General features: G+C 38.7%; 1 protein-coding gene across 3 annotated transcripts; it reads left to right on the plus strand.

Annotated features, from left to right (window-relative positions):
• Positions 1 to 290: 290 nt before the first annotated feature.
• On the plus strand, positions 291 to 21,196 carry MIER3 (MIER family member 3). 3 transcript variants are annotated; one of them, XM_085041818.1, is made up of 13 exons: positions 291 to 504; positions 1,141 to 1,165; positions 3,336 to 3,481; positions 5,283 to 5,417; positions 6,765 to 6,885; positions 9,087 to 9,172; positions 9,366 to 9,438; positions 11,587 to 11,738; positions 12,178 to 12,259; positions 14,833 to 14,927; positions 16,748 to 16,875; positions 17,067 to 17,212; positions 17,293 to 21,196. In XM_085041818.1, the coding sequence occupies exons 1-13, from the start codon at positions 496 to 498 to the stop codon at positions 17,748 to 17,750; spliced, it is 1,656 nt and encodes a 551-aa protein (XP_084897944.1). In that variant the 5' UTR covers positions 291 to 495; the 3' UTR covers positions 17,751 to 21,196. The 3 variants fall into 3 exon arrangements, with proteins under 3 accessions (XP_084897944.1, XP_084897942.1, XP_084897943.1); XM_085041816.1 differs by lacking the exon at positions 291 to 504 and adding an exon at positions 700 to 835; XM_085041817.1 differs by lacking the exon at positions 291 to 504 and adding an exon at positions 700 to 835 and having other exon boundaries at positions 14,836 to 14,927.
• The last annotated feature ends 276 nt before the right edge of the window (positions 21,197 to 21,472 follow it).

Genomic DNA, 21,472 nt, shown 5'->3' on the forward strand with positions numbered 1-21,472 from the left:
CACCAGAAAGGCTGCAGGCTTTGGAGTTTTGTTTCATGTTCCTGACACTTCGGGTGAGGGGTCAGCGTAGCCGCCAGCCCTCCTGCACATCAGCACCCGGGAAGGGGCTCGGTACCGAGGCCACACGGCGGGCTCCGCTGTGCACGGCGCTCCAGCCCGGGTGCCCGAGCTGCCCGGCCCCGGCCAGCCCAGAGCGCTGCGCCGGCAGCCCCAGCAGCAGCCCCCGACGGCAGGGCGGGCGCCCTCTCCGGGCGGGGCCGGGCCGGGGCGGGCCGAGCGCTGTCGCCGGCCGGGGCGGCGCCGCCAGAGGAGGGTCCCGGCGGGTCCCGGCGCTCCCTGCCCCGCCTCCGCCGCCCCGCCCGGACCGGCCCGGCCCGGCCCGTCCCGGTCCCCCCGCGTCCGCACGGACGGTCCGGCGGGCCCGCGGCCGCCATTGGCTCACGGCGCCATCCGGGCACTCGGCGCGGCGCCGCCGCTCGGCCCCATCGTCCCAATATGGCGGAGGTGAGCGGGCAGAGCGGGTCGGGCGCGGGGCTCGCCCGGCGCCCCGCGGGGCCCCGCGCCCGCAGCGCCCCCGCGCCGCCCCGGCGCCCCCGGGAGGCGCCTCCGCGGCGGCGCGGCGGGGCCGGCGGGGCGGCGGGGCCGGGGCGGCGGAGCCTGCGCGACCAGGCCGCGGGGCGGGCGCGGTGCCGGTGCGCGGCCCGCGGGCGGCGGAGGGGCCGCGGGACGGGCCGGCGGTGTCGCCGCCGCGGCGCGGGCCATGGAGAACCACCCGGCGGGAGGAAGGAGGAGCGAGCCCCGGGCAGGGAGCGGGGAGGAGGCGGCGGCCGGTCCGGTCCGTGTCACGTCCCGGCCGGGGCCGGAGGGAGCGGGACAGGCGGCCGGGCCTGGCGCGGCCCCTGGGGGCCTTGAGACGGGAGGAGGAGGGACGGAGAGCGGCAGGCGGGAGCGAGGGAAGGAGGGATGGGCGAGGGTTAGCGGGTTGGAGCGGCCAGCAGGGCGGGACGCAGGGGCTGAGGCCGGAGGGGAGCGGGAGAAAGCGGGGTGGCGGAGAAACGGGACAGCCCCGTGAAATGAAGAGCCCTGCCTGCTGCCGGGCTGGAGGGAGCCCGCTCTCACTTCGCTCTTTTCTCCCTGCAGGCTTCCTTTGGGAGTTCGAGCCCAGGTTCGTCCTCGCCCACCTCCTGCATCGGCACTCGTCCTGTCGCCCACACGCCGCTCTCTCCTTGCTGCTCCTTCCCAAATTTATCCCCTCGTAGTTTCCCTAAGGCTTCGTGTGCACGCTGTTAACCGCCTGCCAGGTTTTTAAGAGGAGATGTGTGCTGCGGAATCCTCCACTTAAGTCCAGTTGCAGTTAGAAATTTGCTGCTCAGAACCAAAAATCAAAGTTGTGTAGCACTTCTAAATCAGCATCTCAGTAAAGCCAGATAGCTTGGAGAGAGACAGCTTCTCTTGTTGCTGATAACTACAGGCTTATCTATATTTTTGACTTCTTGGTAATAATAGAAGATGTTTAAAATCATAATGACAAGTAACTTTTAAGGCTGTAACTAACTGCTGTTAAGGTTCTTTGGAATACATGATACAACCAAGCATCATTAACATCAGAAGGGCTATTCTCAAATATTTGGGGAACATATTTGCTTCTGTACAAGTGCCTTCTGAAGTGTTTGTCATCATCTTTAACTATTATGAAATCTCTTGAGCTTGTATTTTTCAGTATAATTTTCAATATTTTAAATGGGGTGTTGACCATTCAGAATTACAGGAGAAGTGGGACTTTTTAACGTAAAGTCTGTCGAACAGAACTTCCCTTTGCGTTAAATGGAAAATGAGTTAGAAAAGCAATTTGAAGCAATAATCTCGAGTAGACCCTTAAAAATACGTGTTAGATTTATGCAGTTAATACTTTCTTAAAACTTGAGCTGGATGTGATGGCCAGCAGCAGGAGAATTAAACACGTAATGTGATTATTGGAACTGTGGTAGCGTCAGCTATGCTGAAAGTTCTATGAGACCATAATATGAGTAGCATGTGAATAAAAAGCATGTTTGGCCTGAATGTTTCTCTGCAGTATGATATTACAAACTTTGCCTCATTTTAAGCAAGCTAAACAAAGTTTAATTACCTGCGTGTACGGACTGACCACTTAGCATAAATAATGAAAAATTGCTTTATTTAAGGTCCAGAAATATTGGTATATACAGCTGTCTCTTTCAAGGCTGAAAGCAGTGCCATGAAGAATACTGTATTATTTTCTGAAGAGGGCTGAAAATTTGTAGCTATTTCCTTCAAAACTTTTGAAGAAGCTCCTTGATATAAATAATACTTGATAAACCTTTTCTTTGATGCTTGAAAGCCCAGGATTCCAACAGAGCACTAGTATGGAAGGGGAAAATGAGAAGTTAAAGAGAAATATCCTTATCTGTTTTTTCTCCAACCTGAAAGACATAAAAATGTGAACATTAAGGAACAAAACACCCAGTAATTTGGTAATTCTTTGCTGTAGAACGTTGACTTCTGGTGCAGAATATTTTAATGTTTAAACTCTTGAATTTAATAACCTTTCAAATGACAAAATGCATTTAAAATAATACATCTTTTTGTGATGACCTCTGAGTATCACCAGTAATGAAATAATGTCTGTTGGACCACAGAGCTATCACACTGGCTTGTTAATTAATGTGATCCAGTAGAAGCATTTTGTTATTTTTGGTGTATTTTCCATAATATTGCTTGAAACTCTGCTTTGTTTATTCTTTTAAATCAAGTGCTACAAGTTAGTTTTATTAGAAGACCCATTTGTGAGGCTAAAGTCACTGGAAGTGAAAAGAGTCTCCTTTTATTTTACTGTTAATAGGATGTGAATTCATAACCTAAGTTACCTGTTTGCCAGTGAAAAACTATGCTTGTTGCCATATAAATCACATAAATAAAATTGGAGTCTATAGATCACAGTCCTGAAGCTTCTGAAATCTTGTGGTGTGCATGCTTTATATATCCTAATGATGATTTCAAGGGTGTTTTGACCAAACTTTTATTCACTAAAATACTAATTTTGGATTGTACTTTCTGAAACTTTGTTTTGGTTGTTTAGGTACTTTCCCCAAGTATTCTATGTATTGTAAGAGACAAAGTTGTGCTTATTACTTGAAAATATGAAAAGGAAAGGTCTGCTAAAGCAGCTGAATTTGTCAAGTACTTACAAATTTGTTACTCCACTGAGAGTTCTGAACTGTTTGTAAAAGAATTCTTGTGACTCTTTTTTTTGTGGAATTTAATTTCATATATTGGTATAGAGGAAAAATTTTCTCAAATTAAGTTTTTTTTGCTAGTTGGCTCTTTATCATCTGAGGATCATGACTTTGACCCATCTGCTGAAATGCTGGTACACGATTATGATGATGAGCGAACTCTCGAAGAGGAGGAAATGATGGAAGAAAGCAAAAATTTCAGCTCTGAAATTGAAGATTTAGAAAAGGTAAGAGGACTCTCTCCCTTGTGAGTATCTGTCCATCTTGTAACTTTCCCAGTGAAAAGAATGTTCAACCTGTCCTTCAATATGTATTGTATAGTGCAGTTTTCTGCAAAAATGCATTTGCAGCTTGTTTAAAAGGAATTCAGATTAGGCTGTAGCTGTGCACCATCACAGAAAAGGCTGCATTTAGCTTCTCAAAGGTATTAGTGTTCACATTTGCTTTGGTAGAGAAATCACTGGCGCAGGTTTTAGAGTCATGTCATCTAAGATCACTTGTATGTTGAAACTACATTTTGCATACTATTAAAGTGACATCTAGCTGTATTTCAGTATGTTGGTCAGGTTTTACTTTTCCAGTATGGAGATAACCCTGTTTTAGGCATGATGGGTCATGTTAATTTGCTGTATAAATGATATTGCCATGTCTTAGTTTCATCAGTTTAGCATTCAGTAGGTATACGAAATAATCAGTGTGGTCTTTGGCTTTTCCTATTCCATTTTACACTTCTTAATAAGAAGTTTTTCGTATTTACACCCCTTGTTCATCTGTAGCAGTGTGTCACCCATTCTAAATGCCTGCTGAATGCTGAACACCCACAAAATGATGCTTTTTGCATGACTGTTTGGTGACCCACATACACCACTCAGCGCAAGTGCAGGTTTTAGTCAACAGACTTCCAAAAAAGTGCAATTTTTAGCATCAAATACAACATTGTATTTATGTAGTCCATGTGGAAACAAATGTGGACGTGACTGTGTTTATACTCCTGATTCTCTCTCTTTTTTTTTCCCTTACTACTTTTACAATTATATTTTTGCTGATTATGAACTTGCTGTTATAGTAGTGAAGCATTTTGCCAGGTCTGATGGTTAAAATGGAGTTGTTACTCCGCAAAGTTCTCTTTACTGTTTCTGTAATAGAAGAAAGAAGAACTGAGAGCCACTCATCCTAAACACTTTATTACTTTAGGTCCTGATCATGGAAAGACTTGGACATGAGCTTCCATTTATCCATTGTGAAAAGTCTTTGCAAGGACCAAGACCTTGCCTGAGTAAAGAAAAAAAACCAATTTAATCAGTGTATGAGTTCAACAATAAATTTTTAGAGGTATAACTTGTAAGGGTATAAATAGTTGAAAATATTTTTAATACTTTGGTGTCTTGAACCAGGTAAATAAAAATAAATATTCAGTGTTTATTGTTTTATTAATTGTATTAGGATGCAAGTACGATGATAGTTATTAGAATCACTTGATTAAAAGGTATTGGAAAGGACAAGTTCAAAATCAAGCCTTTTGATTTTTGCCTTCTCTTTGCTGTCTTTCTCTTGTTACCTTCTCAATGGTTAATATAAAATACATAGTGCGGGAGATGAAAGGAAAGGCTTATAATTTGCCGTATTGGTTTACTTTGTGGGGGTTTTCACATATGCAACTATAACTATGTAGGAATAAAGTATTCAAGGTTTTCTGTATCTCTCTTGAGGAAATATTGGCAAATCATGTTCTATAGTATCAATCAGATAAGAAGCATATTTTTAATACTTGATCTTTAGTTTCATCTAGTTAAATGTTTTCCCCAGTAGCTTGACAGAACTTCACTATATGCCAAGAGATCCGTTTATGAATTATTTTTGTCATAGAATCAAAATATTTTAAACGTGTAATCATTCCTGCTTTCAGTTGAGGTTTTTTTGCTTGCTTTTTTTACTTCTGTTCTTCAAAATATGTCTTGTCATCTTAGATCTGAACTGTTTACAAGTAATTGGCAATATGTTGAAGTGTTGTAAATCTTTTTGTATTAGGAAGGAAACATGCCTTTGGAAGATTTACTAGCATTCTATGGCTATGAATCCACGATTCCAGTTATGCCAGGTTCCAGTGCGAATAGCTCTCCAAGTGAACTTGCAGATGAACTTCCAGATATGACTCTAGATAAAGTAAGTCAGAGCCATTTTCACCTGAACCGTTGTTGAAAAGCAGAAAACCAGGTGGCCTTAAATTACGTCATAATCTCTTGATGTTACAAAATTCGTATCTTTGTTAATTTCTATATACATGGTTCCTCTCGGTTCCTACCTCTTCAGGGATGTTGTGCATCTAGTTCTAATAATGATAGTTTCAAGCATAGCAATTTTAATGTCGCTACATTAGTACAAAAGACAAATATGTCAACAATTCTTCTGAAACACATGCAAAGAACTTTTAAGTAGGTGGTTTGTTAGTTGTTTTGGGCTTTTTTTACTTAAGTGGGATTTTTTTATAATACATGCGATGTCCAGAAATAACTCTGACTTCCAGCACACATCAAGTACCAAAATGGTACAAAAAAAACTTGAAAATGCACTCTTGAATGCTTTGGAATTTTATTTTCAAGTGCATATCGTTTGGGAAGGTCTTAGCTTTGGGGAGTGAGAGAGATTGTTTTACATGCAGTGACTATATATGTTGCATTGCTGATATAAACACCTGAGACTTCAGCTTTTGTGGTTTGCAAGTTGTCTTTAAATTCTGAGATTTCATTTTGATTTTTGCTACAAAGCATGTGCAGCTTGTAGCTGAGCTTAGAAAATATGCAAGTAGTAAGTATATGTCTTTTTTTTTCTGTCAGTATGATGTAATGGTAAAATCCACAGAAAGGAGGATATAATGATGGCTCTGCACATCTGATTCTCGTTAGGATTCACGATTGTGTTGAGGCTACAAAAATGTAGTCGGCTTGTTGTCTAATACAGTTTTTCCAAATCTCTGTCAGAGGGGTTCAAACATGTCTGCTTGTGGAGGAAGTGTGCTTTTTCTTTCTTAATATGGTTTCTTTAACCTACAGAAGCATTAGATTTTTATGTGTTTTGGGAAGTTGTCTATTATCTGGAGCTATGCTCTCAGCAAGTCTACAAAAGCCTGCCTGAGTTTTAAAGCTTCAGTGTACCTGTGATGCAAAGAATGTCAGAATGCTAAATATGTGACGCAGTTGCCATTAGTGTTTCTTACTGGAAGAAATTGTAGGAACATCTGAGACTGATACTTTCAAAAGTTATTTCTTGTGCATTTGTTTTAACAGAAAACAAAGGGGGAGTGAACCCCTATGTTTGAAATGAATGGTTATATTATTAGAGTTAGGGGGAGCAAACTAGCTTTTTAATTAAGGGAGTATGGTCTGCTAAATTTTCTTATGGTAAGGTAACTCATTTTAATTAATGAGGCTTGCAACTGGCTGAATCTAACTGCATACCAGTTTACACTTAATAGTCACTCTGAGGTTTTATTTTTTTATTTTAATGATACAGGAGGAAATCGCTAAAGACCTCTTGTCGGGCGATGATGAAGAAACACAATCCTCTGCTGATGACTTGACACCATCAGTTACTTCACATGAGGCTACTGACTTCTTCCCTCGGCCATTAAGATGTAGGAAACCTAATTTGATAATAGTACTCAAAACATCTTAGCATTATATATAGCTTCGTACCTTAACATACCGAAATCGAGGAGTACTGCTCACTGTACTAGGAGTTGAGAAACAGTGCTCTGCAGGATGTTGTATATGAACATGGCCTTTCGTTGGTATTACTGATTACCCAAAAGACTTTTATTTGGTTCTCTGTTCAAAGCACAAGTAAAATTAATTTCTCTATAAATACAGTGACTTCATAATCAATAGTTAATACAGTACTGAGGACCACTCTTCATGATTTTCAATATGTTAGTGAATTATATGAATATGTAACCCATTCTTTTAAATTAGTGTTTCTCTACTAAAATTTTTGCTGCTGCTTTTAAGCTAGTTACTCCTCCCTGCAGCCTGTGGATGTGAACTGGGACGCAGTGTCTTTGTGATTATTTCCCTTCACACATTCAAAACTTTTCCATAGGACTTCATGGGGTGAGCCAAAGTAGTTTTATATGGGATGGGGCCTCTAAACCCATGACCAGCAAAATTTCACTATCCATGGAGCTATGATGGGAAAGATCTGATAACCAGTGGTTCAGTTATCCAACCTGGATGAGATATTTCTCATTGCCTGTTACATCTCATTTGTTCACTGGTGTCCTAGAGTTAAAGCAATGTGGAGGACTTTTATCACAGTTTTAATTTGGCAAGTATCTTAAGGTATTCCGTGGCGGATTTCATTCCTCTAGAGGAGGGGAGGATAAAGGGAATGTGCTGCCTCAGTCACCAGCAATCATAGCCCTTTGCATGCTGCTGTGTGGTAAATGCAAGACTTTTGTATTGAAAGAGAGATACAAAAAACTTAAAAATTATAAGGCCCCTTTTTTTCAGTTAAACTCCAAAACATGCTGCACTTGTGAACTGTTAATGAATATGACATTTTAAGTGTGGCAGCTTCACAGAAAAAAGTATTTAGCTCCATATCTGTACTGAGGATTAAGAAACAGTCATCTTTGTTCTCAGTTGTCATGGTTTTCTTTCAAAATGTTACTTTGTTAGAACTCTAAGCTGGACATTTTAAAATCAAATATCCACCATTTCAGGGAAGGAGATGTCAGTTCTCTGCCGTTGGCATTTCCATCTTTTTTGTGATCTCTGTCCATTTCCCAGATTCTAAGATAACATTGCTTTAAGATATGTATATCTAATATGTAACATAGACTGTTTTTGTAAAATTTACATTAACTTTGCAAAATAATTGCCTGTGATTGTCCAGGCAGGTTGTTCCATGCATTCTAGTTAGCTGCTTGCTTGCTAGTTGTAAAACCAAAAACATGTAGATTGGTGATTGTAGTAATGATTACAGAAGAAGAGCTTCAATCTGTACAGTCTTGGATATTGTCTCTGATGTTTGTGATTCTTTTTAGTTGTGATGAAGCTAAAATTTCAGGCCAATTTATGAGTATGTTTTTTTTGAAGTTGGAGAATAAAAAATAGCTGTAATCATGTCAGAACTGTGGATTCCATTCTGCTGGGGATTATACAACTATATAAAGAGAGCTACTTCAGAACCCAGTGCCACAGCGTTCCAGATTCTAAAATATGAGTTATTCTATGGAGTAATGTATTTGATTTGTTTGGAGGGCTCCACTCTATTTCTTCCTAAGGGGAGGGAAAAAAAATGAAGAGGAATAAGCAGTTTTTTGCTCTTTTACTTGCTCCATTTTGTGTGTGTCTTCTGTATCTTTGTTCCATGCCAAGGCAGCCTGGTTTAAAGGAATGTTTTGAATGCCCATTAAAACTTCTGATGAAAGGTTTTAGTAGGTAATAAAGACATGCCTTCAGCTTTACTCTCTTTGTGATTAACCCAAGGCTATGTCACAGCCCAGGAAGTTTTCTGTTTTTTTCTCTAAGTATAAGCTTTTATTGAGAAAATCAACCAAAAAAAATTCATCTCATTTCCTTTTGGCTGTTGGAAATACCGTAGATTATGTCATTTGCAATGATGATAAATGCTTCAGTTCTGCAGTATACAAGTACCAGTGCATTCTGACTTCATTCTAGTTTGGTTTTGATAGAGATGTGGATCAACAGACTCATCATAAATGTCTGCCTGAATAAAAGCAGGTGCTCCTTTCAAAAGTAAATGATATCTTGTAGTTCTGTGCTTGAACTGTAAATTCTTCGTAGCTAAAACCAAATTTCTTTGTGTCTGAAGCAAACACCATGTGTGATGGAGATAAAGAATCTGATGGTGAAGATGTAGAGGCAGACAGTGGTAATTCACCTGAAGATTTGAGAAAGGTAATAGTTATATTTTTTAAAAGTTAAAAAAAACTTTGCTGTTAAGAAAAATCCATTAAGATTTTTTGTATGTATGTAAAAGAGTACCTTCCTTCTGGAATCCTGTCACGTGCCAGGTTAATGACATTTTTAAAATTTCCATACAGAAAATACCATTAGTCACTTTTTCTCTTCATTTTTATTACATTTTCAGGAAATAATGGTTGGTTCACAGTACCAGGCTGAAATTCCAGCTTACCTTGGCAGATGCAGTGCAGATGAAAAGGGTAAGTTCTTGTGACTGTTCTTACTTTATGTTTCTGTATGGCATTTGATGGAAAAATGTTGCTTAAATTTGTAAGGTCAATTCAATTACTTAGCCACAGTCTCAGATACCTTTAAAAAAAGGCAGTAGAAAATTGAAGTAGTGCAACTGAATACTTACATCTCAGAAGCGTGACTCTCAAGGCAGGATTGGTGGGTTAATTTTGAAGTATCTGGTAATATTAGGAGGCAAGTAACTGTAAGGCAAGAAGGGAGTACTTCCATTGGCAAAGCATTGCTAGTCTATGAGCATGTAAGTTAGTTGCTGTTGAAGATGTTCAAAACAGTATTTTTCCTTGCTTGGGTTTTTTTTTTTTTGACATGTAAAACCATGTGAGTTACAAAATTGATATGGAAAACCAAACAATAAACTATTTTAAATTTCCTTGGTATAGGTCCTGATATACTGTCTCTTAAAAATGTGATGTTTCAAGTATGATGTTACTCCAGTGCAAATTTAGGTAAAACTGCAATTGTGCTAGAGTGGAAAAAAGAGCTTTATTTAATAGCATTTTATTTTGTTTCTTCAGAAACCTAGCACATATAGCTGTGGAATGAAAAAGGCAAATAATGCAAAAAAAATTTGCTTATGGGTGGAACAGCTATGGAATTAAGAAATGGGTAGGGCGATATAATGATAAATGAAGGGCGTTCTGTTCTTCTTGTGTAAATTTTTGATATTCTGTAAGGCACTTTTGTTGTTACTGTAATGTTTAATGGGGATATTATTTGAGTGAATTGTATTGAGTCTTTTCAACGTTGCCACCCGCTCTTTTGAGAAATAATCCTTTGCAATAGAGAAGAAGAATCTTGGTAGTGATGGGGCTGGAAGCATTAGGAAGTGAACATTTCTTGTGTTGCTTAAGATCTAGGAAAGCCTCCAATATTTTAAGATTCAAGTATGATGCTAATGGATTGCAAGAAATGGAGGAACTGGATTTATGTGGGTAATTCATTTATTATTTCCACATCTTGATTTCTCCTTAGCCAAGAACTAAGGAAGTGCAAATTACCAGAGGATGACCAAGGAGGGGTTAATCTGGCAATTTTCTCTGTAATGAACTGGGACTAGAGAGAACCAATGAATGTCTTGTCTGATGGTGTGGCTAAGGGGTAGCAAATGGGTAGCACCCAGATAAGACAGCTCAAGGAGTTGCTTTTAAGATTATTAGTCATGGACTCCAGCAAAAAGTGCTGCGTTGTCTTGGTTGATAAAGAAAGCTGAAAATGACTGTCAGTAGTACTCTGGAAGGTTGGGCTTCGTTGTAGGGGTGGACAAATCTATGAAAGCCTTTTCTGTAGTCCCTGAAGAGCTAGTGATGGCAAACAGGGGCTTACATTTGTGTCATGTAGTGCGAGCTACCAGAATTGTGCTAGAAAGCAGTTCTGCTCTCCTATAAACTTGACACTTGTAAAGTCTGTCTGAAAGCACTCTATGTTGCTAAACCGTAAAAGAACTTTCAGAGGTGTCATTTTATGCCTCACTGTAGTCTAATGTTGTTTCCTTCAGTTTTAGGAGAGCTTTGAGCATCTCCATCTTTTCTGCTATAACAATTTTTATGGTTCTGTGTTTGAGTTAAATAACTCAAATTCTGTATTGCCAAGAGAGCACATGAAACATGATGTGTGATGGTAGTCACATCGGTTGATCAGAGTAAAGGATTTATAGTTTAATCTATAAACTAAAAAGTGTTGAAACATATGGACAGAATGACAAAGGTTCAGATCAACTCTCGTGCTTTTCCAGTGTATTGTCCTTGAAATAAGTTGTCTGAGAGTTGTTGTCAAATCAGATGTCATTTCCGTATACTGTGGAGGACTTTACATCCTAATTACATGTAAAGTATTCAACATACCAAGTTCTTAAGAGCGTTCAGATGCTACTGAATGGAAAAAAAATTACCACATTGTGATATGGATTGTCATTCTGTTACAAAATTTTTGGCAAATTTTAGTTGAAAATTAAATAGGCAAAGTGAGCTACAGTTTAAAAGTGATATGATCATGCTTGATTACTCTTGTGTTCCTGGTTTTTGTAATTGTGAAATAGCTTTTAATATTGCAGCCTTAAAAATGGTATGCCTGGCATTAATGGCTTTCTGTTTTATCAGCTTATGAAAATGAAGACCATTTACTTTGGAAACCTGATGTGATCTCAGAAAGTAAAGTTAAAGAATACCTTTTTGAAACCTCCTTAAGAACAGGAAATGAAAAAATGATTGGCAGAATTCCTGAAGGACTACATACACGGGACAATGAACAAGTAGGTTTTATATCCTGTTCCATTTGTGATGCAGCACTTGATAATTAACATGTGGCCTCCTTCTCTGCCTTGTATTATAAAGGCACCACTAGTCAATTTCTTCATTCTTTAGTTGGATATTATTGGGTCAAGATCTTATGAAAAATTTTAAGCACATGTTTAAAAGTCATGAGTATTTGCATGCTGGCAGTGTTGTGATCTGTGACATTTCTGATTGTTATACTGTTGACAAATTCAGCCTTTTTAAAAATTGCATGAAGTATTTTACATTTGTGTGGTTTTGCTTTTGGTTCTTATTTTTAAGTTTTCATCATGTGTAAAGATAAATCCTTTTTTTTTTTTTTGACATTAGATATGCTCACTGGAAGACTAGTTTTGGAGGTCTAGATTGGATATTAGAGAACTTTGACATTTCCTAAAGACTTTTTCTGTTTTATAGGCGCTTTATGAACTTCTTAAAAGTAGCCATAATGTTAAAGAAGCAATTGAGAGATACTGCTCAAATGGAAAGGCATCTCAGGGTAAGAGAGTACTTGGTTTTTCAGAAAAGTGTCTCTATAAAAGAAAAAGTTCGGTGGAAAACTTTTGCGTAAGAATCAGATTATCACACACATCCCTATCATGGTGACTGTAGCACAAATTAAGTGTAGTCTGAGAGTTGGCCATTTGGAATTTCTGCTACAGAAGTTGCAGTTTGTGGAAGGGCTGAGAATTTGCTGTGGACATCTCTTCTTCCCTCCACCACTGTTGTAACAGTTGGAGGGGAGAGGTGGGGAGAGCTGTGATTCTGCTGCCATAAAGCAGTTCTCACCCACTGTTTAGTATCTCTTTGAGATCATCATTGATTGCAGTCTGGTGACATCTGTATCAAAATTAGGAGAACATAGCCAGATAAATAAATAAACCCCACTCTGTTCTCACTGTGCTAACATTTGTGCTATGCCAACCCTAAACGGGTTCTACTGTATAGTTCCTTCCATAGGGCATGGAGAGTTTTGCTTGAGTCTGCATTGGAAAATGGGCTTCCAGCTTGTTTGTCCCTATTGTTTATTAATCCCTTAAATGAAAATCAGTCTGTCATTTAACAAAGATGGTTCTTTGTCCTGTATTTTTGCATGTGTATTGTGTGTAGCACAAACAGATTATGAATTCTGCTGTAAGTTGATACTCTGGCATATGGCCCCCTGCTCAGAACTGGATCTAAAGGGAAGCTGAGTGTGTACAAAATAGGTGCTGTGAGAGACAAGTATCTAAATGGTTGAACCCTGGCTGGCAACTTCAGTAACACACAGCTGCTCACTCACTCCTTGTGCCCTACCATTTCCTTCCCTGGTGCAGTGGAGAATTGGAGGAGAAAAAGTAAAACTTTGGGTTGAGCTTACAACAGTTTAATAATTGAAGCAAAAAGAGAATATAGTAAGAATGATAATGACACTGACGACAATAATTGTCATGAAAGGGAAAGAGAGGAATGAAATCCCAGAAAGGTGAGTGAAGCACAGAGGTACAGTTGCTCAGCACCTGCTGACTGATGCCCAGCCTGTCCCCCAGCAGCAATTGCTCCCTTCCAGCAGCTCCCCTCAGTTCATACCCTGGCCATGTCAGTCTGTATGTGGAATATCCCTTTGGCCAGTTCAGATCAGCTCTCCTGCCATGCTCCCCCAGCCTCTTGCGCACCTGATCACTGCAGAGCGTGGAACACTGGAATGTCCTTAATCACAGTTTGGCACCAACTAAAACATCAGTGTGTCATTAATATTATTCTCATACGGGATCCAAAATACAGCATTGTACCAGCTACTAAAAGGAAAACTATCTCAGCCAAAACCAGGACACTAAGATCAAGCTGAGCGGGGCAATAAGGACTATTAAAAGAGTGGTTTAGGAGCCTCATGTATAAGAGATTGTGTAGACATTAAACAAAGTATCAGCTGCAGGGCTGTATCCTAAATCCAATACCTCTCTAGAATCTGGGTTTCTGTTTCAGGATTGAAAAATACCTCTATCCATTTGTGGCTCATAGACCAGAATTCCATCCTAAGGACTAGTACTCCATACCCACCCCAAAGTTCAAATAAATTTGTTTGTCAAACCAAAATCTGGTTTTAGAAAATGCAGGTTTAATCATTAAAAAAAATTTTTTAAAAAATTGCAGTTTCTCCTTAGGAGCTCTTAAGGGGTTATTTGTGGATCTTTAGGAGCAGGTGGTTATTTGGTTTGTTCTAGATTCCCTGATACCCCTTATTTTTCAAAAGCCTGGATCAGGTTAAGTGTAGTCCTAGTCAGTTGGCCCTGTATGGCTGCTTGACCTAGGCTTAGTGCTGAGGCACTCCCACATAGTTCATTATGCCTTTTCCAGGGGTCCACTGCCTTACCAGGGGGTTTGAGATCAGGCAAGGTGTTACAGGTTCTGGGGAGTCTGTCTCATGTGCTGGTTCCATTGGCTGTCTGTGTCAGGTTGGAATTGTCCTGCTGATGTCAGTTCATCCCACGCCATTTCTCGCCTGATTTACAGTGACATGCACCAAGGCTGGCACTCATGCTGGTAGCTGGCTCCTGGGTAAGACATGGCCTAGACTCCTTAGTGCCTAGGAGGAAATGGGCCTTGTGCTCTTCCTGTGGTTTGCACAGCAGTGCTGAGCTCCATCAGGCCTTCTTGTCTGTGATGCTCACTCAGTTAGAGCAGGCCTGTTCATCTGAGCAGGATTTTCCTTTTTTCCGATAACCACTGTTCTTTGTATCCTGTGTAAGAAGAAATACTGAGAAAAATTATCACACCACCTCAGTGATACAATCAAACACTATTTTTGGGTGACAAATTTATTAAGAACAATAAATCTTTCAAATATCCTTTACCCTCAAGGATGAAAGATTTCAGAACTCAGACTCTGCTAGATGATTCTTTGTAAAGAAGAATGTTAGATTTAGGTAGGATAGCTTCTCAGTAGGGGAATTAACACAGTTCTAAATAACTGAATTACTTATTTTTTTAGAATGCATTTGGATATTTATCCATAACAAACAAAACTTTTATTCTTTGTAAAAGGTTAGTGAGTGAAATCAAGTTTTTCATGCTACTTTTATAATTGTCTAGAAGAGATGACAGCATGGACAGAAGAAGAATGCAGAAGCTTTGAAAATGCACTTCTGATGTATGGAAAAGACTTTCATCTCATACAGAAAAACAAGGTTAGTATTTTACAGTTAAAAGGAAGAGTTGAGTAAATTGCGTGATACTGAAAATATGTGAAAGCAATCTGTTTGTCAGAAGCCATACAGAAGAGGGAAATAAGAACCATATTAAAATAAATTCGGCATTTTTAAAATAATTTTTCCTTTCCTTTCACTAGTATTTCCACTGGAAATATTAGGCATTGTGAGATGAGTCAGTATATTATCTCTGAAATCAACTTCTGTTGACATTACTTCTATTTATGCAGGTGCATTACAATTCAGTTCAAATTTGTGCCTCCCCTAGAAGTGAACAATATTTCTATACCATGGCTGTAGAAGAATGCATCTTTGCTTAATTTATTTTGTAACCAGGAAGATGCAAGTTTACAGAATCATGCTGAGCTCTTTGTGTTTTCATGAAGTGTAGTCATCCATAATATCTCTTTTATCTCTTTTATCTCATCCATAATATCTCTGAACCAAAAGAGAGTTCTAATCTTGGTCTGGATTGCTTCTGATTGACTCATCTGTGCCTTTTTTTTTTAATTTTTTATCAAAAAGCAATAGTTGACAATATCAGTTTTTCCAAATTGCTTGTATGCCTCCTTTATACTTTTGATACCACACTGAAAGGTCTTTTTCTTTATAGGGTTGTAGTTGCTGTTCAACAGTCTTCTGGTCTTGCCCAATACCTGGTTTAACCCATCCTAAATAACTTAGGTGGTTCAGATTCTAAATGGACTTTACATATAAACATTAATGCATCAGAGATTTAAAATATATTTTCCAACATGGAACAAAACATGTGTGTTGATGTATCTGTCACTGTGGACCAGAACTTGTTTAAGAAATCTACTGTGTTTTTTTCCCATGTGGAAGGACAGAAAGTTTAGGGAAAGTTCTGGGGCCCAGTGTGAGGTGATGTGACTTGTACAGAGCAAGTGTCAGCTAGGCAAGACATTTGGTGTGTGGAGGAACTTAGCAAGATGTGTTTCCTTATCACTGCACTGCAAGGCTTTGTTCACTGGGGTGTTACGTATTAGCATATAGACACCTGTTAATTTCCTGCCCTGCCTGGTGTGTCTGTGCCTAAACTAGCAAGGTTTACTATGTCACCCAAGGCATTTTGGTTTTGCCACTGATACTTCTATATGTTTGAGAAAGCTCAAATATATTTTACTGCCAGACTCTGTGGAAGAGATTTGTATATTATAGTTACAAAACTGGAACTGTGGGTGATGTGATGATGATGTGAAATGTTTCTGCATCAAAAAGTCAGTATAAGTACAAGTAGTACTAATGACTTTGTCCAAGAATCTGACTTTACACAGCAACCTGCATTTTGGGGAAAGAGACAAACAGTTAACATAGATCAAAATTAGTATTTTGAGTCATTTATACCTTCTCTACAAGAATACAGTCTAATCTTGTTTAAGCATTTGCTGTTGTGATAGCTTTCTACTGCCAAAGCCTGCACAGTTCTGGACTGCCCCAGTGGAATATGTAGCCAAAGTCTTTTGTGCTTCACTTCTCATAGGACATTAATTTGCTCAGTTTTTTCCATCCTAAGAGAGGGTATATCTTACAGTTTTAAAATGTTTCATATATATAAGTACTTCCAAAGTAGATAGAGCTTCAATCTAGTTTTTGAAAAAAAATCCAATAATGCATAGAGTAGAATGAATGTAATACTTGAAACTGTTGGTCTCTTTGAAATCTTCAAAGGTTTATTCCAGAACAATAAAAACTATCAATATTGCAGGAGTGGGAATTGGGAAGATGACAAAACCTAAGTCTTTGCATTAATCTTGTCAATTCTTCTTGTTGCACTTTAGGTAAGAACCAGAACAGTTGCTGAGTGTGTGGCTTTCTACTACATGTGGAAAAAGTCAGAACGTTATGATTACTTTGCTCAGCAAACAAGATTTGGAAAGAAGAGATATAACCATCATCCAGGAGTTACGTAAGTAAAATGTTCTTGGAACATGCTTCCTGTTGCAAATCGTAAATGTAGAAGACTTCCCCCCCCCCCTCACTCTTCTGCCATTGCAGTGTAAAGCTTCAGTGGCTATGGCAACTGAAATTAAATCTATCATCACTTATAGATGTTGTTTTCCAGTTATATAATACATGATGGATGCAATATTCTTTTAGGGACTACATGGATCGTTTGGTAGATGAAGCAGAATCCCTTGGTGGAGCAGTGCATTCTTCAGCCTTAACATCCAATAGTCGAACAGAAACCATTCCTGATCAACAGCTAAGCATTCTGAACTCTATCACTGCCAATGAGTTGACAGGTAAATCAAGAAAAAAAAAATCTTGGTTGGAACTACACAAACAACTATTTCATTTGCATTTGTGTTCATCTGTTTTGCAGCACTGACAAACAGTGTAGCTACAGTTTGCCACACTTCAGATGTGAACTGCCTGGATGATGCCTTCCCTCCCATGGACAGCTTACCCCGAGCACCAGTTAATCATGTGCCTGTTGGAACAGAGGAATTGCTTAACTTGCCTAGCAATGGTGAAAGTGATTGTTTTAATTTATTTGAGACTGGCTTTTATCATTCAGAGCTAAACCAAATGAACATGTGCAGTGAGGAGGCAGAAAGACCTGCGAAGAGATTGAAAATGGGGATTGCTGTCCCAGAATCTTTCATGAATGATGTCTCTGTAAATAACCTTGGTGTGGACTTTGAGAACCACACACACCACATTACCAGTGCCAAAATGGCTGTTTCAGTGGCTGACTTCAGCAGTCTATCTGCAAATGAGACAAATGGTTTTATCAATACCCACACTCTCCACCAACATGCTGCCCTTCACTCAGAATGACTGTGGAAAACTAAACAGTGGGTACTTTATGCAGTAGTAGTAAACTTGATGGGAGCTATCAGGTTTGCTTAGTCTTTCACTGGAAGTTTGAACTTTATGACATCAGTGATGTCTTTGTATGTATAGAACTATATCTTGATTTATCAAGAGTAATTTCTTTTTTCAGTCCATAAATGTGGAAAAATGTCATAGGATGTTTGGCAGAGTTTGGGACTTAGAGAACTCTGTGGTGCAGCTTTAAGCTCTGCTTCAGTTTTTTTTTTTTTTTAAAGCCTGTAGACGGAGGCCACCGTTTCAAAACCAGCACAGAAGCTCTGAATGGATTAGAGTGGCTTTTTTAGTCTAAGTTACTTTTGCCGTAATGGATGCAGTGGAATAACAATGTTTACAGGTACCGATCCTGATCCCTGCTCAATGTAGCATTTCCCCCCCCCCCCCTTATAAAGGCAGGGATGGGTTTCTTTACTTTAAACTGCACAAACATACAAGGATGTTTTTTAAATGGAACCTTCTCTCATGTGATACTAAACTAGAGCACTTCAGTTTACAAAACAGCAAATGCATGTTGGTGGAAGCTAGCACAAGGGACTTAAGATGAGTAAAGTTAAGATCTACACTTGAATGCTGTTGCAAAATTAAAGGTCATGGCTACCTTACACAGAAGTAATCATGCTGCCATAGATGTCTGTGTACTTTAAACTTACTGGCTTAAAAGATGAGTTTTAGGCTATATTGTATTTGGGGTTTGTCCACAACTTTGAAGAGTAATGCAATTGTGTACCTTAACTTTCCTAAGGCAGCTGATGTATAAAGCTACAGTCTGCACGGCTTAGGATTTACCACTAAACAGTCTACATTTGGAAGACATCTTAAGTTGTTTGGAGCGCTGCAGTTCTAAGTGGTACAGTTTTGAGGGACTATCTAGTTAATATAGTAATAGTAGAACCTTGAAGTACATGCTTGAAAGTTTTTATTTAGTGTGGATTGCATTTATTTGTTTTGGCAAGTCATTGGCTTCAAAATGGCACTTCACTTCTTTGGTCAAATAGGAAAGGATGAGTAAAAATGTATCACATAAAAGCAACTATTTAACTTCATTACAACTTTTTGGTTTGAACCTTGAGTGCAATTTAGCCATCCAGGAGGTTTGTCTCACAAAAATGTGTTCCAATTGTTGCAGGAACCTAGCATAATACTGCCTTGTAACATGTTGTAGCATACAACCACATGTTGTAGCATACAACTTGCAGGGTGTTCTAATCAAGGCCTGAACCTCACTTCAGTAGGATTATCTCTTTGCCTCCATACTTTTTCTTTGCACTGTTTGTATTACAAATTTAATTGCCACTAATTTGTTTTCATTATTCAAGCAATTAAGTTTGCATTGTTGGTATTTGTAATAGTTGCTTCAAGGTTATGCAAAGTAATTAGAAATTAGTGACTTTAATATTTGAAAGGGAAGAGGGTATTTATTGTGAATACTGTGAACTGCATTGACATCCCAAGTTTCAGATGCAGCATATGGAGCTTTCTTTACAGCATTGTAATGAAGATTGCTTTGAAGTGTTTATGCAATAGCACATTTACCATATTAAAAACAAATTAGTTTAGCACAGTGGACAAAAGTAGATATAATTTTGTAATCAGTTCTTAACTTAAACATCTGAAATATTTAACTTTAGTAAGTACACAGTTAATAACGGGTAGCCTTGGCCCTGTGTTGTACTCTTGACATTTTTAGCCAAGTTCTCAGCTTCTTACTGCTGTGTTTTGTGCTGAACTTTGTACCTTGTTTCTTTTGTTTATGAATCAACCCATTTTAAGTAATTTTGTAGAATACTGGCCATAATCTTCCATTGTTATACATTCAAGTTTATCTATGGGTTTACAGTGAGTGGCTGGTCTGTATAAAAATCATACAAGGATGACTGAATGCTTATACCAGTTGCACTTAAATGAACATGCCCATTTTCATTAGCTGATGCAGTAATATACTCAGTTTATCTATGCATTGCTGGGCTCTTAATGTAGGCAGAGACTTGTCTAAGGTTTGGGTTGTCAGCAAGTTGAATGGACACTTTAGTTATTTAATAAAGACTTTGACCAAAATTCAGAAAATGATATGAGAGAAAAATGATTTCCGGGTAGTCTAATATAAATGCTGATCTTATTTAGCCTGTTGGCTAGCTAGCTGGTATAGTTTACTTTTAATTCCTTGTTAAAATGAGGCAATAATTTGCAAGATTTCGTAAATATGTAAATTCTTCATATCTTTTTAGATATCTCTTTCAATATTTTCTGACTACTTCTGTGTATAGTAACATTTTTGTGCATGCTTGATGTGACATTCATAAATTTGTACCACTATGACTTTTATCCATGTAAAATAGCTATTTATTGAACTTTCCTTTTAAAAGCTGGACTTAATTTTTTTTCTCTCAGTTTAAACATTTAAATGGAGAACTTGTTACTGTTTATTAAAAGAATTGTGTTTTGAAAGTCAGCATGAAGATAACTGAATTGCAACCATATGAAGAAATTACAATGCCTTGGCTATTAGATGGTGAAGCACAATTCTTGCAACAAACTGTGATGAATTCTTTGTCCTTTGCCACGTGTTTTCTTCATACAAATGAACCAAAAAAAATCCATAATGGGCAATTGCAGTGTTGGTAAATGTATCCTTTTTATGTACAGGGAATCTGAAGAGGGTAGCAGATTCATTTAGAAGTGTAACTGGTGCTGTGATTATAGCAATACACAGTTGGTCACACGTCATCTTCCTGTGCTAGGTTTTTAAGTGTTTAGTCTTCCTCTTGCAATGGTCAAACTGCTGAATTTACTTGAAAGATTTACAATACTGTTTGAAGAATAGGAAATTGTGTACAATTAGGTCAATGAATTGTGCAACTGAAACTGAGAGTCAAAAATATAGGAAAACTTCAGTTCAAGTAGGACACAATGATACTACTTAATTTAACCAAAGTCTCTAATGAGTATTTCAACTTTGAATGTAAACTAATGGATAAACTGACCAACAGGGACACTATTGCCCAGCATTACAAGCACATTGTCTGCAGACAGGGAAATTAAATACAGTAATTTGTAAGATATGACAAGGTTACTATTTTTATTATTCCTATTTTTCATTGAAAGAAGGAGGAAGATGCTATCAATTGTACAATAAAGTAGGAATGGTTATAGTCTTCCTAATAAAACAGAGATTCCAGTTATTCTCAGTTCAAATAACTACCCTGTGCATAACAACAAATCAAGTGACAATCGGAACATGTTTTAGTATCAGATGTTCAAGAGGAAGTCGCTGTTGTTGCATTGGTTTTAATATTTGTACATAAACACTGATTTTTTTGAGCATTATTTTGTATTTGTTGTACTTTAATAATACCTGGTGTACAGTTCCAGAAATAAATGTCTGGAAACCTTTCTTTACTTGTGAAGCTCTTCATGCATCTGCAGTGTGTTTGCTACTTCATTTCCAGAGATATTTAGCAGTAACTCTGAATGTACTTTAAGGAACTCTGGGTATCACCAAAGCACATGCTACCACCTACCTAATGGTGAAGTGAAAAATACAGCATGCAGTGATGCAGGTAGCTAATGTGTTATGTGTTCCCTCAGACTTTTTAAAACATGGCTAAAGTATGGCAAATCTCAGAGGGGACTTAAATGTATCTTCTAAGTAACAAATTGGAGCAGTATCA

This window comes from Lichenostomus cassidix, chromosome Z (assembly GCF_008360975.1).
Source record: "Lichenostomus cassidix isolate B80296 chromosome Z, HeHo_3.0, whole genome shotgun sequence".
NCBI classification, from domain to species: domain Eukaryota; kingdom Metazoa; phylum Chordata; class Aves; order Passeriformes; family Meliphagidae; genus Lichenostomus; species Lichenostomus cassidix.